This window comes from Gracilinanus agilis, chromosome 3 (assembly GCF_016433145.1).
Source record: "Gracilinanus agilis isolate LMUSP501 chromosome 3, AgileGrace, whole genome shotgun sequence".
In the NCBI taxonomy this organism is placed as follows: domain Eukaryota; kingdom Metazoa; phylum Chordata; class Mammalia; order Didelphimorphia; family Didelphidae; genus Gracilinanus; species Gracilinanus agilis.
This window is the reverse complement of record NC_058132.1, coordinates 370,839,623-370,860,340: the sequence shown is the minus strand read 5'-3', so window position 1 is coordinate 370,860,340 and position 20,718 is coordinate 370,839,623. Positions and strand designations below refer to the sequence as shown.

The following is a 20,718-nucleotide window of genomic DNA, read 5'->3' as shown; positions in this document are numbered from 1 at the left end:
ACTCTTCCCTCTCCAGGTTGATTACACTGAGAGTAAGGTTTGATTATTACCTCGTTATGCTCTCTTCCTCTCCTTATAGTAGTATTTGTCCCCTCTCCCTCCCATGCCCTCTTTGTGTGTAATAGAATATCCTATTTTCTTATTCACTCAAGTTTCTCTTGGTGTCCCCTGCTATTCACCCCCTCTTTCCCATCCCCCATGCCATCTTTGATTATTTAGTGTTCCACCCTCACCCTGTTAATTATTCTTCTGATTACTATAATAGTGAATATTATAATAGTGAATAGAGTTCACTACAGAGAATTATACATAACATTTCTCTACATAGGAATACAGATAATTAGATCTCACTAAGGCCCTTAAAAAGGCAAATTTAAAAATTATAAGTTTTCTTTCTTTCCCCTCTGTATCTTATTTACCTTTTCATGTTTCTCTCGATTTTTGTGGTTGGATATCAAACTTTCCATTTAGCCCTGGTCTTTTCTGTGCAAATACCTGGAATTCTTCAATTTTGTTGAATGCCCATACTTTCCCCTGGAAATATATAGTCAATTTTGATGGGTAGTTGATCCGTGGTTGCAGGCCCAGCTCTCTTGCCTTTCTGAATATTGTATTCCAAGCCTTGCGATCTTTTAGTGTGGAGGCTGCCAGATCCTGTGTGATCCTGATTGGTGCTCCTTGATATTTGAATTGTTTCTTTCTGGCTTCTTGTAGGATTTTTTCTTTTGCTTGGAAATTCTTGAATTTTGCAATGATATTTCTGGGTGTTTTCCTTTCTTGATCGAATGCCGCAGGTGTTTTATGAATCCTTTCAATGTCTATATTGCCCTCTTGTGGTAGGACTTCAGGGCAATTTTGCTGAATTATTTCTGTTAGTATGGAGTCCAGGTTTCTATTAATTTCTGGTTTTTCTGGAAGACCAATTATTCTCAAATTGTCTCTTCTCGACCGGTTTTCTTGGTCTGTCACTCTCTCATTGAGATATTTCATGTTTCCTTCTATTTTTTCAGTCTTTTGACTTTGTTTTATTTGTTCTTGTTGTCTTGAGAGATCATTAGCTTCTAACTGCTCAATTCTAGCCTTTAGAGACTGGTTTTCAGCTATGATCTTTTGGTTTTCTTTTTCAATCTGGTTCAATTTGCTTATCAGTTCATTTGATTTCTGAGCCTCGCTTTCCAATTGCAAGGTTTTACCTTTTAAACTGTTATTTTCTTGCCAGATCTCTTCCATCTTCCTCAGAATCTCAGTTTTGAACTCTTCCATAGTTTGTGAGGAGTTTTCCTTATTTGAGGAGGATCCGGATGCTTGTTTGTTTTCCTCCTCTGTTTGCTAGGTTGTCTGGATTTTCTCTGTGTAAAAGTTGTCGAGTGTTAAAGACTTCTTTTTCTTGTTGTTATTCTTTCTCTTCTGAGCTTCCTGAGACTGGGTAGCCATCATTAGCCCAGCAGCTTCTCAGGTTTGTCCTCACGCTCAGTGTCTGTCCGCGGTCTATTGGCTCCTGAGGTCTGAGTTCTGGTTTTTTCCAAGGTCAAGCTCCCTGGTGGACCCCCTTGCTTGATCCTCTGCGGGAGGTTCCTTTACAAGTCTCAGGGCGCTGCTTCCACAGTCGTATACCCGTCCACGCTGGTTCCCCACTCAGGCTTTAGTTCCTGGTTGTGTCTGCCTCCACCCACGCCTCCGCAGTGCCTGCGCTCTCAGCCCGTGCTCTGCGCCCTGCGTCCGCTCTCTGCTCCCGCGCTCAGATTTCGCGTACGTTTTTTGGCTTATTGGGATCCTAAATCTTGCTGCTCCCAGGAACAGGCCCCGGAGCTGCCAATGACTCGATGGGTGCCCCAAACTTGCTCTATTTCTTTTTAGCTGGCTTCAGCGCTATAGATGTTGTGTGTGGAGGGGGTGGGGGTGGGGGGTTGCTCAGCTCGCGATTTAGTGAGAGCTGTTTCACCCCTTTATAGCATGGAAATGCCTCGATTCCACGTACCTTCCACGCTGTGCCCTGTTGTGGGGTTCCTCCGTTCGTCTGGACTTGTTTTTATGTCCCCTTGGGGAGTTTTGTGTGTTTCGGTCAGGAGAGGTTAAGAGCTGCTTCTTACTCTGCCGCCATCTTAACCCGGAACCTTGTTTTGAAATTTTGCTTAGAATTGGAGATGACAACTCCCCTAAACAATTTCCTAAACTGCTATATAATTCCACCATAAGAACCCTAATTGCCTTATTTGCCATCTAATCTTGTTGCCTACTAGGGATCATTAGAAATTTTTTTTTTAAATTTGGAATCCTAGTTTGTTTTTTGAAGAGGTGCTGCCATCTAGCCAGAATTAAAGAACACCAACACTTATATTCAACTTCATTCAATAAAACATCTTATTGACTTCTTTTGATCTGCAAGCCGCAGGGTTACAGAGCTGAACAAGGGAGCTTTCATCTAGTCTCTCACCTTCTCACATTATTCTATTTTTGAAAAATCCCAAAATTTTAGGAAGTTTTTAGTTTGTATGTGTTTTGCCGACTTTGATCTTTGGGAGGCAGTGTGGTGTTAAAGAAAGACTACTGGATTTGAAATTAAAGGACCAGGGATTTTTGTCACTTGTTACTTGTATAACTGTGGACAATTTTCTCTACTCAATCTCTTTGGGCCTCAATTTCCTTATCTGTAAAGAAGGGATTGAACTAGATGATCTTTAAGGTTCTTATCAGTTAGAAAATCAATCAATCAATCAATATTTATTAAATGCCTACTGTGTGCTAGGCACTGTGTACTGTGAATACAAAAGGAGGCAAAAGATAGTCCCTGCCCTCAAGGAGCTCACAATCTATTGGGGAGAAACAACTAACAAACAAATATGTACAAACAAGCTAGGTAGAAGATAAATAGAAAAGAATTTTAAAAGGGGTTAAAAAAAGAAAAGAATAAAAAGAAGTAAGAGAGATTAGAAAAACCTTTCTGTAGAAGATAGGGTTTTATCTGGGATTTAAAGGAAGCCAAGGAAGTTAGCCCATGGAGATATGGAAGAAAACATTCCAGGCATGGGAGACCACAGGAGAAAATGCCAGGAGCGAAGAGATGGAGTCTTTTTTGTGCTTAGCACATAGTAGGTGTTAGGGTTCAAATGGGTGGCCACTGGAGGAACACACGAGACAATGCAATCAAGCAGGAGAAAGCTTTATTGCCAGTGAGCTCTGGGGGAACTCAGCAAGAGAGTACCGAGTGATGCCTTTAAAAGGGGGAATATATATATGTTTCGAGGGCTAGGGTTTGGCACCTATATCTTAGGTTTCACTTAACAGTTAGGCAGTAGGAGTAAGGATGTGCCTGGGCGCCACAGGATACAACTCTAAATCTTCAAAGTTGTCTTATCTAGGGAGGAAGGGTGATCTGTTGGTGCATGCAGTTGTAAAACTCCCCTTCTCAACAGGATATGCTAATTTATGGATGTTTGTAAAACCCCCATGCTCAACAGGATGCTGGTAGTTAAGGGTCTCTGCTTCTCGGCTACAACATAGGCACTTAATAAATATTGATTGATTAAAACAGTGAGGATTACTGGAGTACTTGATAGTAAAAGGAAGCCTCAAGCAAAGTCATTTTTCAAAATATTATATACTATATATAATCACTGTGCGAAATGTTTTGCTTCATTTTGTTTTAAACAGGTAGAAAGGGTAGAAAACCTGGAGAATTATACAAATATTTCTTCTGAAACCCTGTCTTTAACCTCCAATGCAAACATGCTGACAGCTCAGAACATCTCCTTTGCTACCTCTGTGGTACAACAGATTTTCAATGAGTCCAAGAATGCAACATCTGAGGTAAGACTTCCTAGAGTCCACAAGCAAAAATACAGCCCTCACGTTGTTCCATGATCCAGGACAGGGGAAGGTTTATATCAGTGAAAATGTGTTTTCCTTTTGCTGAATATGTGACCCAGCCTACCTGTTTCCCCATTTGCCTTAGCTATCAGAAAGCCAAGGATTGATTTTATTGCCCAGGTAAGGTCATCTCAATTCAGGTTATTTAAAGGTTGTCCTCTCTCACTTGGCCTCTGGAGACTTTTCCTTATTCCTCCAGGTATTAACACTCTCTTCCTTTTGAAGTTGCTTTCTATTAAATACTATTGCAGTCAGTCAAGAAATAAATATTTATCAGGCACCTACTATGTGCCAGGCACTATACTACTAAATGCTGGGGTATAAAGAAAGGCAGAGACACTCTCCAGTCTTGAGAAGCTTCCAGTCTCATAGGGGAGATGTCTTGCAAATAACTATGTACAAATCAAGTATAAATAGGATAAACTGGAAACAATCATGAGGGAAGGCACTAGAATTAAGAGGGTTCTGCAAAAGCCTTTCTATAGAAAGCGGAACTTCAGTCAGGGCTTGAAAGAAAGCAGGGCAAATAGGAAGCTGAGAAGAGGAGGGAGAGAGTAATTTAGTCATAGGGGACAGCTAATGAAAATGCCACTTTGGGGCAAGGAAATACCTTGTTCGAGATAAAGAAAAAAATTAGCGTCAGTGGATGGCAAAGTATGTAGTAGTGGTGGTGGAGGGGGTTAAGGATGTAAAGTATAAGAAAACTGCCAAGGTGAAGATTTTATTTGATCTAGAGGTGATGAGCCACTGGATTTCACATGCTTATATATAGTATATGTTTATATATATATTTGAAAATAATTTCTATAATATTTAAGATTTGCAAAACATTTTATGAATATTATCTGATTTAATCTTAAAAATAACTCTGGGAGTTAAGTGCTATTATTATCTTCATTTTATAGATGAGGAAACTGAGGAAAAAGGAGATTAAATTATTTGCCTAGGGGCACACAGTTAATAAATTTCTATCTGAGGCTGAGTTTGCACTCAGGTCTTCCTTATTCCAGGTCTAATGTTCTATGCACTGTGAGACCTAGTTGCCTACATCTAGTTTGGTATAGTTAGATGGAAGAATGTTGATAGATAAATATATAGCATATATGTTTATGTATGTATGTATGCATGGACTTAAATCACCACCATTTCCCCCCTCCCCTCCCCAGAGCTTACATAGTCTGGATAGACTATAAACTGCTACTCAGCCAGTGACAGAGAGCGAAGATTAAGAAATATATATATTTTGGATGTGGCTAAAATGGAAATTTTTTTGTTTGGTGATGCATGTTGTAACAGGGTTTTTTTTCCTGTCTTTTTCAATGAGAGGAGAAGAAGAGAGAGAGAACTTTGTAAAAATAAATTTTAATTAAAAAACCAAAGAGTTTATAAATTCATTTAGGTCATAGACTATTTCATTGTAATTGGGCTTTGTGTCTCCATTGCCTAGTGGCAGCCAGATGGCACAGTGGATAATATGTGGGATCTGGAGTCAGGAAGACTGATGTAATAGGGGAATTAAGCAAGTAGGATAATAAGGGAATAGTCAAAGGTAATAAACTGAGTTCTAAAGGGACTAAAGGCAAGTAAGGTTGTAATAGAGGGTAAGGTAGGTAAGAGTCTAAAGGCTGGAGGTAATAAGGGACTAAACCAGGTTAAGGTGATAATGGGGGATAAAGGCACTGTGGATAGGGGTTTGTGGATCCCTAAGGCAGTAAAGTAGATAAGGAGGGTACAATAGTGGAGCAAAGGGAGAGGATAAGGTAATTTAGGGCAGCTGCAGCAGGGAGACACAGGCTGGGTGCACAGATTGAGACAGAGACACTGAAGGGAAACAGACTGAGCCCTCCAGGTAGGAAGGGCACTTCTACAGACAAAGGTTAGGGCCAGCCAGGAATGGCTTGAAACTGACTAGAGGGCTTTCTAGTCAGTTTCTCAGGTTCACAAAGGAAGAGTCCAGAGGAAGTATAGAGATCACCACTTCCTCTCAAAATGGACACCTCCAACGCCCTCACGACCCAGAGAGAATATTGTTCCTTTCTACCCTTCTCCCTCTCTTATCAATCAATTACTGAATTAGCCAAAGGTTTGATTAAGTGACAAACAGGGTTTATTGAGTTTCAGGTTTGATTGTAAAGGACAGAGGGATACAAGGTAACTCTAACAGCCACCTAGGGAAAGCTTCAGGTGGGGGAGGGACACAGGAATGTGAGACTGAGAAAGGACCTGCCTAAGAGGTTTTGTTGCCTAAAAGGGGTAGGGAGTTTGGATACAATGATTCAAGAGATAATTTGTATCAAGGGAAACCCTACTTGACTACAGGGAAACTAAATCTACAAAGTTTGAAAGCTACCACCCAGATCCACCCTCCTTTCCAAAACCCACAGAAATTCAGGAAGGGAAAATGATGTTTGGGATAGGGAAGGTCAGGGAAATCCAAAGGAAATAGCTAAGCTAACAAATCTTAAGAGAAAAGCTGCAGAATATAGGCCAGGTTTCAGTCCAAAGATAGAGCTCGGTTGACCCTCCTACTCTCGTCAAGTCTCCAGGATCAACTGCCACTAGTCAGGGTTCTAAGCCCTTTTCAACTGTCAGAAATTCTGCAGTAAGGCTTTGCAGGGTTAATATGCATCCTTTTGCACTACTCTCATCTTCCTTAATTCAAAAATAACTTCAGATAGTACTAGCTGTATGACCCTGGGCAAGTCACTTAACCTTACTGTTTACCTTAGTTTCCTCATCCATAAAATGAGCTGGAGAAGGATATGGCAAACCATTCTAAAATCTTTGCCATGGAAACTTCAAATGAGGTCAGAATCTGGCACAACTGAACAACAGAAAATCCCCATTGTCTTGCACCAATAGGTGATTAATAAATGCTTACTGATGTTTTCTAGCTTATACATCATTATAATTCTCCTAAGCATCCATTCCCTTCCCAGATAGTCATCCCATAAAACAAATAGTATTTTTTAGAGAGGAAAAAAAATCAGCACAATTGATCAAATACCTTTACAGTGTGTATTCACATTTAAAGTTATGAGAGTTAGGGTTATGTTTTCCTCAATCTCTAACAATTTTTTTCCCCAAGAAATGATTTCCCCTACTTTCTTCTGTAAATATAATACTTTGTTCCTGTAGTTACTTTACCTTAATCTTTCCCACTCACACTCTTCCTGCCACCTTTGATCCTCTCCTCTCATTTGTTACCCCCTTTCCTTTGGAGTTTTGCTTATTAGTTCCTTTTTCTTTTTTATAAATCTAATTATATAATCTTTTCCTTCCTTTTTCCTTTTCAGTTGATTCCCTTTTCCTCTCCTCCTCTTCAACTAGTTCTGTTCATTAGTTTTAAATTTTTTATGTTTTTCTTCCCCTTTCCACAAAGGGATTAGTCTCTTTGTCTTTATTCTCTATCCTCTCTTTCTCTCTACACTAGACCCTTGCTTTCTGATTGATGGTCCTTATAATTATCTGATCTCTTTCTTTTCTTTGTATTATTCAAACAATTAAAACTTCCATGATATCCATTCTAGGTTCCCCACTCTAGGTAGTTTCTTCCACTGCCTTTTAGAGCTTGTCCAGTAGATTCCTCTTTTCCATCACACCTTCCTCCTAGAACAGTGGTTCACAAACTTTTTTGGCCTACCACCCCCTTTCCAGAAAAAATATTATTTAGCGCCCCCTGTCACATACTATCACCACCCCCTTATAGTTATTCACCACTCCCAAATGCACCTGTGGCCATCACCACCTCCCTGGATCGCTGAAGCACCCACCAGGGGGCAGTGGCGCCCACTTTGGGAATCACTGTCCTAGAATATCACCAATTATTGCAGGTGTCAGAAATTACATTGCCCCATAGTAAGGCCCTTCTGCCATCATATCCCTCATTATTCAGCTGACTATTGATCTAATTCAATCCCATCTTAGATAGAAAGTATAGATATTTCAAGCACCAAATCTCCCCAGGCCATATCCAAGGTCTTCATCCCCCTACACCAAGGATATCTCTTTATTCATAGGAATGTCAATTGAACTCCTTTCCACACGAAAGGAGATTTCTTACCCTTTGTAAATCTTTCCCCTTCTTCCTCACTTCTGCCCCAGTAGGCTTTTTCCTTTTCTAGATGAAATTCCCCTAATTACTAATCTTTGACTTGACCCTGGCATATCACCACATTCTCCTCTCCCCTTTCTCTGTACCCATCTAAGTTGTGATGTCATCCTACAAAAATAAAAACAACATAGATTCACCTACTATTGCCAGGTTCTGTTTATAATGCTCTTTCTCTGCCTCTTTTCTGTTTCTTCTACTAGATTTCTATATTCACATGTATCTTCTTGTATACATTTAGAAAGAAATTTCTTACTAGTCTCTCTGTTGTCACTCTTTTGTTGCTTAGGTCCTTGGATGCTGCAATTATTTGCTCTTTCTGCCTCTATTTTTGAGTGTTTAAGCAGCAAATTCTTCTAGTTTTCTTTCTAAAAATGTTTCAGACACCTCCTTATCATCAAAATTCATCTTTTTTTCAAATATGGTTAAGCTCAGATTTGCAGGATAGATCATTCTGGGCTGCATCCTGAGCTCCACTGCTCTTTGGTACACATGATTCCATTCCCTCTTGTATTTTCTAGTGAATACAGGACAGTCTTGCATTATTCAAATATCCTTTTCTTTAAATTTGAAGCTTTTTCTTTTGATTACAGGAAGAACTTATTTCTGAATTGAACTGTAAAATCCAACCAGTATGTCTTAGAGTTTGCAGCCTTGGTTTTTTTTTCTGGGGACCATATATGAATTATTTCAAATGGTATTCTATGACCAGCAGTTCTGGTCAATACTTTTCTATTAATTTCTTTATTATAGTGTTACATTTTCTTTGTCCTTTTGGAAACATGATCTTGATGTTGTCTACACATCCTGACATCAAGATCAGTATCTTTTGCTTGCATAGTAAGCATATTATCTTTAATTTTTTTTTAAGTGTCTCTTCTTACTTACTCTTCACTTGTGTATATTTTAATTCCCAGGCTATGGTTCTCTCTTTTGCTTCTTTGGTGAGGCTTGCCATTACAGATTCTTGTTTTTCCTATTCTGCTCATTATTTTTGCTGGGTAGGATATAAATTCTGCTCTCATAATTCTAATTTCTTTCTTAAATCACTCAAGAAAAGCATTCTCCTCAAATTCCACAAGTCCTCTTTCTCAGCAAATGCTAGGCCATTTTCCTTTGTCTTACAGTATTTATTCATAAATGCCTAAACTAATTTGTTAGATTTATGTTAATATTTTCCCCATTGATTTCTTATCTTCTTGTGTTCAAAGTCTTTGAGGTTTCTTCTTCTCAAGATATATGGCATATATGGTAATATAATTCTCTCTTCACTTTGATTTTCCCCTATTGTTTACTTTCTGACTTTATCCCCTGTGATGGTTGCTTTTGGGGGTTCTGGATCTCAAAGGGAGTCAGCCTTCTCCTGCATTGAGCAATTCCTGGTTCAACAGTCTAGGCATCTGCCTCACACACTTTTTGGGTGGTCAGAACTGGATGCTGTGGTCTTTCCTTCTAGTTTAGTTGAGTGCTATATATTCTTTCTTCTCCTCCCCGCCTCCAACTGGATCATGTCCTAGTGTCCTGTCCCACACCTTCTGCTTCTTAGTTCTCTGGTCTAGTATCAACAATGCTACATTGGTGCAACAGGATTGCAGAGGCTGTCAATGACCCTGCATAAACTTCCATAGCCTTACAGGATCTCCATGCCACTAGGAAGAGGGAGAGGGGATGAAGGTATGGAAGTAGATTTTGTTATAAGTCTGTGTCAAGTCTTTATGTCTGCTAGTTCTACCTTGATGCTTACTAGTAGCCTGTGAATTGTGGAAGGGGGTACTGAGTGAGCCCTGGCTCAAGTTAATAGGTTATTAAGGGTTTTTTTAAACCTCTTTTGAATTCTAGGTATCTCAGCCTTGGAGACAGCTGAAGTTGCTTTCGCACTTAATATCTTTTCTGGAGACATGTGAGAGGCCATGGAGATCAGTCTTCCATCTTCTTGTTCATGCAGTACAGATGTTGAACTACATAGTTATAATGGCCAAGTTTGAGCTTAGAGTTAAGAATATGCATTCCTCTCACCTCTTTGGAGAGTGGAATATTGTGGATACTGTCAGAAGTGGTTGATAGATTTTTAGGTTTTGATTAACTGATTCTTTTCTATTTTTTAAAAATCTTTATTACAAGGAATAACTATCCAAATGGGTAAGAGACATATTTGGAAGTGGAGATAATATAAAAGCAGAAGTTATCAAAAAGGTTTTGTTGCTAAAATATTTAATATTTTAATATTTAAAATATTTGTTGAATGTTTGACTTATGAACTTTTGGTTCTTTCTCCTTATCAGGCAAAGAAAATTGCAGTAGCTACTGTAAGCCAGCTTTTAGATGCCAATGAAGACGCTTTTGAAAATACTAACACCTTTGGAAAGTAAGAAGAGTAACAATTTAGAAATAAAACATAATGAATTGAAATTTGTCCATTTACTCATCTCTTTCCTTCCCTTCCCCCTTTCTCTCTCTCTGACTCTCTGTCTTTCTCTCTTTTTCTCTCTGTCTCTCTTTCTTTCTGTCTCTCTCTCTCTGTCTCTGTCTCTCTCTGTCTCTGTCTCTCTCTCACCAATGTTGAAATATTAACAAAGGTTGTTTAATTTTTTCCCATAGATTCATGACCTTGACTGGAGTAGTGAACTATAGATTTAGATTTGTGGCCCTGGAGGAGCAAGCCTATATGCTTATAAAGGCAAACATAGTCTTTATAGCTCTGTTGATCTAGAGACTATGTAAACTGCTTCTAGTTCTGACCTAATAAGCTCTATTAGGCTTGCTCAACTGGAAGGACTAAAGACTGCAGAGGAGTGAACCCCCTGCCTTTTTATTCCCTACTTTGTTGCCAAGTCAGCAGCATCATATATCTAGAACTAGAAGGGGCCTCAGAAGTCATCTTGTCCAAATCCTACAATTTATAGAAGGCTTCCCCCAGATGATTTGTCCAAGATTACACATGAAGTCAACATAAGAGGTGGAATTTGAACTAAGATCCTTTAATCCCAAATCCAGAGCACTTTTGACTGTGCTATGCTCATTCCTAGCCAAATCACTCACTGCAGTGATTTGTCCCTCCCTACTCCCCATCTCAAGCTTCAGGCCCCTGTACTGACTCCACATTAGTTCTTTGTTTAACACTTTCAAAAATCCCTAGGTCAATGGAAAATGGTGTGTTTCTTCCTCTGATTCTTTTGGGCAACTGGTATATACGTAAATCAATAGGTTTCACTAGTTCTGAATATATAGGATCACAAGAGTGTGGATTTATAGCTGAAAGGGACCTTCAAGCTATGCACCAGTTACATGATAGAATATAACTCCTCATTAGAAACCACCTGTATAAAATCATAGGATCATAGCTATATAAGCTGGAAGAGACCTCAACAGCCTCCTAGTCAAAACCACAATGGGATATAGCCTGATCTTAGAGACTAAGTGCTTAGTAGATGATAAAATTCAAAGAAAAAATACAAATAATCACTCCATCATTCAAGCAAAGATTCACTGACTTCTTAATAAGTCTGTCCCTGGCTTAAGTATATAGCTTAGCTATACACTTACTTATGATAGTGTCCAGACTTTAAGTCATCCTATGCAGTCTACCACAGAATCTTGGCAACTTCTCATCTTTATCCTCTCATCTGTTATTGTTTTGTTATCCTTTGGAATAATTCAACCACAACGTTTTATAGGAAATTCCCATTGAAATTATTCAGGAATGTTCTGTGCTATTTTGGAAGAGTGGGTGAAAATGTTGGAAAAGAGGAGGAAAATGTGAGGTGTTCTTTCCTTCCCCTTGAGTCCTTTCCTTCCCCACAGAGGTATGGGTATGAAGGAACCTAGGAAAACAAGGAGAAAGTATTGATGTGGAGATAAAAGTGGCAGATAGCACACCAAACTTTGGTTGAATGGCATAAAAGGTAAGGGACACATTGCTGACTATGAAAGTTCTAAGTTCAATAATTATGGGAACACTAATTGGAGCCATAAAATTGTAGCTCCCCTCAAAAAAATCATTAAAGTAATAGAAAAGGATAAGTAGGAGATGCTTTGTGCTTCTAACAGGGGATGGAAATGATAAAATATCTTTAGAGTGGGCAAGTTATCTGGAGTCCTTTTGGCCTTATAAGTTAGTAGTGCTAATTTAGTAAGTGCTATATTTATCCCCATTTTACAAATAAGCAAACTGAGGGAGATAACAGTCAAATGATTTGTCCAGATCCTTCCAAGTAGTAAGTGAATGAGACTGGATTTAAATTCAGATCTTCCTGCTTTCAGGTCCAGGATGCTATCCATTTCGACACCCATCTGCCTAAAAACCTTGTTATTTCTCATAAGAGGAAGTATATAAAATTAGTATAAATATTTTCCCACTGCTAGGAAAAAAATGTCCAAAGTACAGGAACTACTAATGGTGAGTCAGCAACATCTACTTTAATTATGAAAAACAGAAAAATTGAAGGCAGATAGGTAGCTCAATAGATTCAGAACTAGGCCTAGAGATGGGAAGTGGTGGGTTCAAATCTGGCCTCAGACATTTCCTACCTCTGTGACCCTGGGCAAGTCACTTAACCCCCATTGTTTAGCTCTTACTGCTTTTCTGCCTTAGAATATAAAGAACATAGTATTGATTCTAAAATGGAAAATAAAAGTTTTTAAAACTATATTCCTCCTCAAGGGGACTAATAACATGAAATTTTCATCCATAACAACATTAAATAATTTCATTAGGAGATCTAAAGATTGATTATTATCTCTTCTCTCAATGAAGACTCACTACAGAAATAGAGGCTTATTCCTTGACTTTGATGAATGAATCTGTAGTCCAACCCAACATTGCTGTCCAGGCCGTTAGCCTGTCTACAAAAGATCCTGTAACTGTTATTTTTTCTGTCCAAAGAGGTGAGTGATTTTTCTTCATTTACCAACACTAACATCTTTTATAAAAATATTTGTCAATAACAGTGAGTTATTTTCTCTTCATTAATATTTTTTGAGGGGGAGATGGAATGTTGTCAAATTTTCCTTTTCCATAGGCGTTAATGACATTCTGGATCCTCAACAAATACGTATAGGTATAAATGAAACGGAGCTGAAACCAGAAGGCCAAACAGAGCTACAGATTCTAATCAATACCACACAAGGTAGATATCTGACTCTTCCATTTTATTTTATTTTTATAATGGACCTGAATTATGTTGAAAATGAAAAGCCTTCTCTTGAGGATGATACAACTCTTCTTTGTCCATTGACTTCTTCATGATTGAGTATAACCTAGTTCTATAAGATTTTTGGAATAAGTTTTCAATATCTTGAGGCACAGAGAAATGATATTAGTCAGTTTTGCTTACTTTTGAACAATTTCACAAATAAGGCAAAACAAGAAAAAAGAAACAAAGAAAGAATGAAAGAGACCCCATCCCAAGGATCTAGTCTGCCTTCTTCTCCAAAGGTAGATGGTACAGATAGAGACAGACAGAGAGATAGAAAAAAGGAAAGAAGGAAGGAAGGGAAGAAAGAAGAGAGGAAGGATAATAGGGAAGGCAGAAATGAGGGAGAGAGATAGGAAGAAGAGAAGAGAAAGAAGGAAAGAGAGGAAGAGAAGAAGGAAAGGAGGAAGGAAGGAGTAAAGAGAAGAAGGAATGAAGGGAGGGAGGAAAGGGGAGGTACTGAGGGAGAAAGAAAAGGAAGAAGTAAGGGAGGTTTGGAGGGAAGTAGAGAGGAAGGATAGAAGGATAAAAGAGAGGAGAAGAGAGAAGAGGAGAGGAGGAAAAATTGGAAAGAGGAAGGAAGGAAAGAAGGAGGGAAGGAAGGAAGAAATAAATGAAGGAAGGCACTTCCTGTGTGCCAAGTATATGCTACCTGTTAGGAATTGTGAAAGAAAATTCTTTACTCTATTGTCTACCCTGAGTTAAAACTTAACTTAAGTACCCCTACTTAGTACCTCACTAGGCTGAAGACAGGATTAACTCTCCTTTGTCACTTTTAAATTGAATCAGCAAAAGATTGAACACCCTACTTAGTACTACTGTGAGATTTAGAAAATTCACACCATTAGCTGTGAATCCTTTTGATGAGAACTTAACCTTCAGAAAGTGAGAAGGTCAATCCCACAGACACTGCCCCCCTGGGCAGTGCTAGACAATTTGGAAACTGTGATTGGCCACTGTGAAGAGGGGCAGGTAAAAGAAGTCACCATAAAAGCAAGTCCTGAACTCCCTCAGAGCAGATTGTCTCTGAGATAGTCTGAAGGGATTATCTTCTGTAGATAGTCTTCTGGTTGGAGATACTCTTCGAGGGAGCTTTGCTGGAGACTGTGCCTTGGATCATGGGTTTGGAGCTAGGCTTTAACTTAGACTCTGACTCCTGGACTGTTTCATTGGGGGAGTGAAAGGCCAAATCCTTTCCTAGCTTCCATCTTGGAGGAGACCGTGTGGTTACTCACTACCAGCCTTCCTGGTTGAGAACTAATTAATCTCTGCCTGTATTAAGCAGACCTGGAGTAAAACATTTAGATTGATAGGATAGATAACCTCTCTTACCCCCTCACATTTCTCTTCTTTATTGTTTCTTCTCTATTTATATATATTTGTAAATAAATTTCTGACTCAAGATATAATAAATACTGGTGGTCACATAATTTCATATAATCATCATCCAACCATTAATTTTAACCTTTACAGAATACTGCTAAGTGCAAACAAACTGGTCTCTGTGCTCCAGGAGCTAGTGGAGGATAACACATATAGGAATTCTGGAAAGCAGGAAGCCAGTGGGGAAGGAAAAAGGGTATTCAACACTTACAGATAAATTTTAAATCTGCGATTTAAAAAATCGAAATAAAAAGTAGATTTGTTTTGCTTAACTATCTTGAGGCTTTTGTTTTCCCTAAGTTTTTTTTTTCCTCACTTGGTAGGGAGAGGAGGAAAAGAGTAGCTAGCAAATAGAATTATCAACAAAAAATAAGAAAAGAAAGGAGTTCCATTAAAGCATTAACTATTTTATAAAAATATATAATGTACTAAATGTGTGTATATATATAAAACATATATGTGTATATAGATACATATATATATATACACGGGGTCCCTTTCATATAAATATCTATCTACCTATCTATCTATCTATCTATCTATCTATCTATCTATCTATCTATCTATCTATTGAAGGGACACCTGTGTGTATGTGTGTGTATGTATAATTTCCACATGTATATACAGGTATCCCTTCCACATTGCAGGAGTTAGGAGCATGATCCAATCTGGGAAATCTACATAAAATATTTCAGCCCTCCCTTTGTATCAGAGAAGTCTGATTTTTTTCTTTTTCTTTTATGGGGTATTTACAGAATCTTATTGTAAAATCTGGGTTAAGTATTTGGTCATGGACCAAATTTTTAATTTTTTTCCTGTGTTGTCTGCTGGCCTTTGTGTGTCCTTTGTGGCTTCCATAAAACTTTACAAATATTCCCTTTTATTTTCTTATGCTGATCCACAATATTTCAAAACCATGATGAGGATAGTGGTGATGTGGAAAGAATACTTGTGTGTATGTGTATGTGTATGTGTATACATATATACATATACATATATATATAGTATTATATAATTTAATATGCATTATATATAAAATAGAAGCAGATAGAAGAAAATTCAGAGTGAAACAGATGAGTAATACAGCTTTGAAAATATTATATTAAACATATATACTTACATAGAAAAACAAGCTATACATAATAGAGATAAGCTCTTTTGTGTATAATCCTCATTATTTACTCTACTTTGAATATAGAAATTTTTTTTAAATTTGGTGTTAGTAAAATTCTAAATAATTTTTTTTACTTAAAAAAAGATCAAATAAAATATGTATAAGAAGACCATCTATTCCGCTTTTAGGTACTTCTAGTAGCTTAAATTGCTTCCTTAACTAAAATCTACCTCCCTATAATGCTGATTCATTAGTCAATCAATCTTTATTAAGTGCCTTCTATGTGTCAGATACTATGTCAGGTGTTGGGGATTCAAAAAGAGGTAAAAGATAGTCCGTGATCTCAAGAAACTTACAATCTAATAGAGGAGACAACATGTAAAGAAAAGATATGCAGAACAAGTTGTTTAGAGGATAAATAGAAAATAACTAACGAAGGAATTAAGAGGGAAGATCTCTTATAGAAGGTGGAATTTTAGCTGGGATTTATAAAAAGCATTAGAGTACAGGAAAGCTCTTTTACACCCTCTTGTGGAATAATGTGGAACCTTGGTCAATTATATCTACAAGTTTTAATCTCTTTATCAACTGAACAGAGGAATTCATAATAATTCTAAACCAAAACTGCAAGGATATTATGGGAGTAAATGATAGAGCATATACCAAAAAACTAAGGTAGAAATGCACTATTAAAAAAGTTCTAAGAATTCTCTCAAAGATTCTACCCTATTTCACCTGAAAAAGATTAGAAGTTCATTGTATGAATTATTTTTATGGGAGTGGTTTGACTAGCAGCAGGATACAATTTACTGATGATGCCCTTTAGTAGGTGTTGAGAAAAGTTTTTGAACCCTGTATAGACAACCTGACATCCATGACAATTCTACTTTACTAAAACATTAAGGAATTACCTCAATTATAACATGAGCATTTGGAAAACTTTTCCTGCCCTTTCTTATTATCTTTGACAACTGTATGAATACTGTAAGATTAAATTTATTTTACTATTAATTCTAAAAAATTAAAATTAAAATTTAATTTCAAATACTCCAAGAATTATATTTTATAAAGTTTATTAATAATCACTTGAAGTAGAAGTAACAAAAAGGAAATAGAAGAAAAAAACCTAATTATTTAACAAAATTAAGACCATGTGACTAAGTTCTCCTTGCCTGTTTAAAAAGCCTGCTCCACCCAAAGCCAATACAGGAAGACAGGAAGACAAGAGAGCAAGAGGCAGGGCTACACCAAATTTATATCCTCCCTACATCAGCATGTAATGTGAGGAGGAGAGTGGGGTGCTGGGAATTGTAGTTATAGGGTACAGATATTAATTACACAATATAGACACACACATAAATATATACATATATATATATATTTTTTTTACTTTGTTCCCCATTTCAAGGGTCCATAGGTTTTGTGTTTTGTTTTTAAAGTCAAATAAGAGTTACCATAATTTGAGTGTCTTTCACATTATTTTTGAAATTTTCATTTTATTTTGACCTTTGCTATAAACAGTCAATGATCTAGCCACATATGTGCAGCCAATTCTGAGGAGAAAAAAATACTATTCTTATAACCAGTTCTTTTCCTGTATGTTGACATAGTTAGTTTCCCTTTTTTATTAAAATAATGGCTTTCAGTGTTTGTCATCTTCAGTGCCTTTTGACACATATTTGAAGAAGGTAATAAGGATGTCTATGTATGAGGGTTCTGAGTAGTCTATAAATAAGACTATGACATCTTTAATTTCTTTATCTTCCTTTGTGTCCATTTTCACAATGATCTTATGCATATTTTAATTTCTTCTTAACCACAGGCACCAACAAAACATTTGGCTTTGTACTATATCAGAATAACAAATTGTTCCAGTCAAAAATATTCCCCATGAAGTCAAATCTTAGTCAAAGGATTGTTTCAGGCAAAGTTATTGGTAATGATACTAACAGTTCAATGACAAAGGAAATTCAAAATGTTTCTGTTGAAATGATTTTCAGATCAAAGGTGAGTTTTCTCATTAGTCATAATAACAATTTGGGCCACTTACAATAAGCCAAAGATGGCACAAATAATTAAAATTCAAAGGAACTTTCCTCTTCTTGGCTAAGTAATAGGAGACAAGGAAATAGGTACCCTAATGGGAAGGAAGGAAGAAAGGGAGGAAGGAAGAAAGGAAGGAAGAAAGAAAAAAAGGAGGGAAAGAAGGAAAGAAGGAAGGAAGGAAGGAAGGAAGGAGCATAGAAAAGAACTAAAAGAAATTAGAAGAAATTGAAATAATCTATTAAATCAGTCGTATAGAATAGATAGATTCTCCAGAATAGATCCTCTTTATTAAAAAATAGTGAGAATATTTATTGGACGGGGAAATAAACATTAAAATTACTTATATTATTTAAAATTATCATTTCACATTTTACAAATATTATTTAAACCTCACAACAACCTTGGGAGGTGGATACTATTATTATCCCCATTTTACAGATGTGAGAACTGAGGCAGGGATACATGACTTACCTATTATCATACAACTAGCAGATATGTAAGCCTAGTCTTTCTGACACCAGGTCCAGCACTCTATCAATAGATAGCTTTTAGTTGTCTTTAAAAATCCACAGATAAGCACCTCAAATTCATTTAAACTATTTCCACCTTTTGATTTTTTTCTGTCCCCACTTCCCAAATCCCTTGTCAGATTAGTTAATAGCAAAATTGATTTTAGTTAAGCCTCCTCTCCTTTTCCTCAGTCAATGGTAGTACCTGCTCAGGGTTCATTTTTTCATCATCATGGCTTTTGTGTAGTTCAATAATTCTCAGATTGTCTCTTCTGGATCTATTTTCCAGATCACTTCTTCTTTCAATAAGATATTTCATTGTTTCCTCTTTTTTTTTCATTCCTTTGCTTCTTCTTTATTGTTTCTTGATTTCTCATGAAATCATTTCTTTATAGATGGTCAATTGTGATTTTTGAGGCCTGGTTTTCCTCTGTCAGTTTTTGATTCTCCTTTTTCAATTGGCCCATTTCTTCTTACATCACTTTCATTTCTTCTTGCATCATTTTCATTTCTCTTCTCCACTTTTCCTCTGCCTCTCTTAATTGGTTTTTGAAGTCTTTTGAGCTCTTCCAAACTCTGTGTCCATTCCATATTTTTCTTTTGGACTTTGTGTGTTTCCTTTGCTTTCACTATCCCCTTTTGTGCATGCACCTTGTTCTTTGTCTCCATAATAAGTCTTTAGAGTTAGGTACTTTTTTAATTGTTTGATCATTTTTCCTACTTAATTATAAGTAGGCTCTGTTTTCTGGGAAGTTGGGATACCCTCTTAAACTTTGGTCTTTACTTGATGCTATTTTCAGCTTATTTTCTAGGTTGTTACTAGTTTACCAGGTGGTCTGAGGGCTGAGAGATCTGATAGTCCCTTTTCCCTATTGATTCAATTGACCCTTGAGATGTTGCTAGCTTAAAGACTTTCCTCAGGCTTGGGTGTAAACTTTTGATCTCACTCTGCACTTGGTCAGGTCAGGTGCTGATCAAATTCTAGCCCCAGAATTAGGCTTAAATTTTTTTTTTTATCTCAAGGTGTTCTTGATTCAATCAGGCACACCCTTGACTGCCTTTTCCTGGAGCTCTACCCTTAGTTTTGGGCAAAGAGATCCCGGGTTTGGCTCCCTGTGGCCTCACCCCAAACCGTGGATTATGTCTTAACCTCAAGCTCAAACTGAGATTCCTGGTTTTGCTCTGGGCCCATGTGGATCAACCCCCTTCAACACAGATTGCATTGGGCTGTGACTCTGGACTTCACAGATTTGAAATTTCAATGGGTGTGAGTTGGCTTAGACCACTACTTTCCCTGGCAGGATCTCAGGGTCTGCCCATAGACAAGGCTTAAGCTTGGAACCTGTGAGAGCAGATGTGTAGGGGTGGGAGGTGTGGTTTTCTCTTGGCTTGCTCCTCACTGGCTGCTATGCCTCCTGCTAGCTCTGCTCCCCTCTCACATTAGTTCCCCAGATCATCTCTACCTACCTTTTGGGTTCCTCCTCTTTTGAGGGTTCTTTCACTGTCTCTTTTTTGATTCCTCCACTCCTATATTTGTTTTGTGGCTGTATTTTACTCTTGGTCAGGGCGGATTTTCTTGGTGAAATGGCACTGCTCTTTAGTTACTCTTCCATCTTGGCTCTCAAGGTTCGTTTTTTAAAAAAATAATAAAAGTAGTTTAAACAATATTTTTTAAAAGAATGAGATGTAGATTTTTGGATATAACTCATGTGAGAATGTGTTTCTCTTGGATAAGCATATTTATTATAATTTGTTACATATTTACAACAAATCATATCTTTATGCTACATATTATATTGTTCTATATAAAAAAATAAAAATAAATGGTAACTCAAAAATATCTTCTTATATGTAATCCAATTTGGCAGGTTTACTTTCTTTCTTCCTTATACAAATTTCCTAATTTCCAAAGGTTACCTTTTGCCATTGTGTTTCCCATTTTGTTTGCAGTATAATGAATCTCAATTCCAGCTACAATCCTACACCTGTGTCTTTTGGAATGTTATAAAGGATGACTGGGACACCTCTGGGTGTAAAAAGAAACCCCAAAACAACTCTCAATTCCTTGGATGCCAGTGCAACCATACCACTAATTTTGCTATATTAATGGTAAGGACTTTCCCCCTTCTTAAAAATCATTGTTTTGTTCATTTTATTCATTGACTCTGGTTCACCACCACAGTGGAGTTCAGCTCTGTTTCATAGAGCTAATTCATATTAGCAAATTAACATCATGTATAACAGTAAATGGGGGAAACTAAATGGCACAGTGGATGAAGTCCTGAGCTTAGAGTTAGGAAGACTAGTCTTCCTGACTTCAAATCCAACTTCAGACACTTAGTAGCTATTTGGCCCTGGGCAAGTCTCTTAATCCTGTTTGCCTCAGTTTCCTCATCTGTGAGGAAAAGTGAGCTGGAGAGGGAAATGGCAAAACCACTCTTGTATCTTTGCCAAGAAAACCTCATATGGGGTCATGAAGAATTGGACATGACTAAA

General features: G+C 37.4%; 1 protein-coding gene across 1 annotated transcript in view; it reads left to right on the top strand.

Annotated features, from left to right (window-relative positions):
- ADGRG7 (adhesion G protein-coupled receptor G7) overlaps positions 1–20,718 on the top strand; it is a 125,245-nt gene that overhangs the window by 13,369 nt on the left and 91,158 nt on the right. The window contains 6 exon segments of the mRNA XM_044669200.1: positions 3,652–3,807; positions 10,261–10,352; positions 12,732–12,862; positions 12,997–13,104; positions 17,490–17,674; positions 20,173–20,331. Coding sequence (XP_044525135.1) covers positions 3,652–3,807; positions 10,261–10,352; positions 12,732–12,862; positions 12,997–13,104; positions 17,490–17,674; positions 20,173–20,331 — 831 coding nt within the window.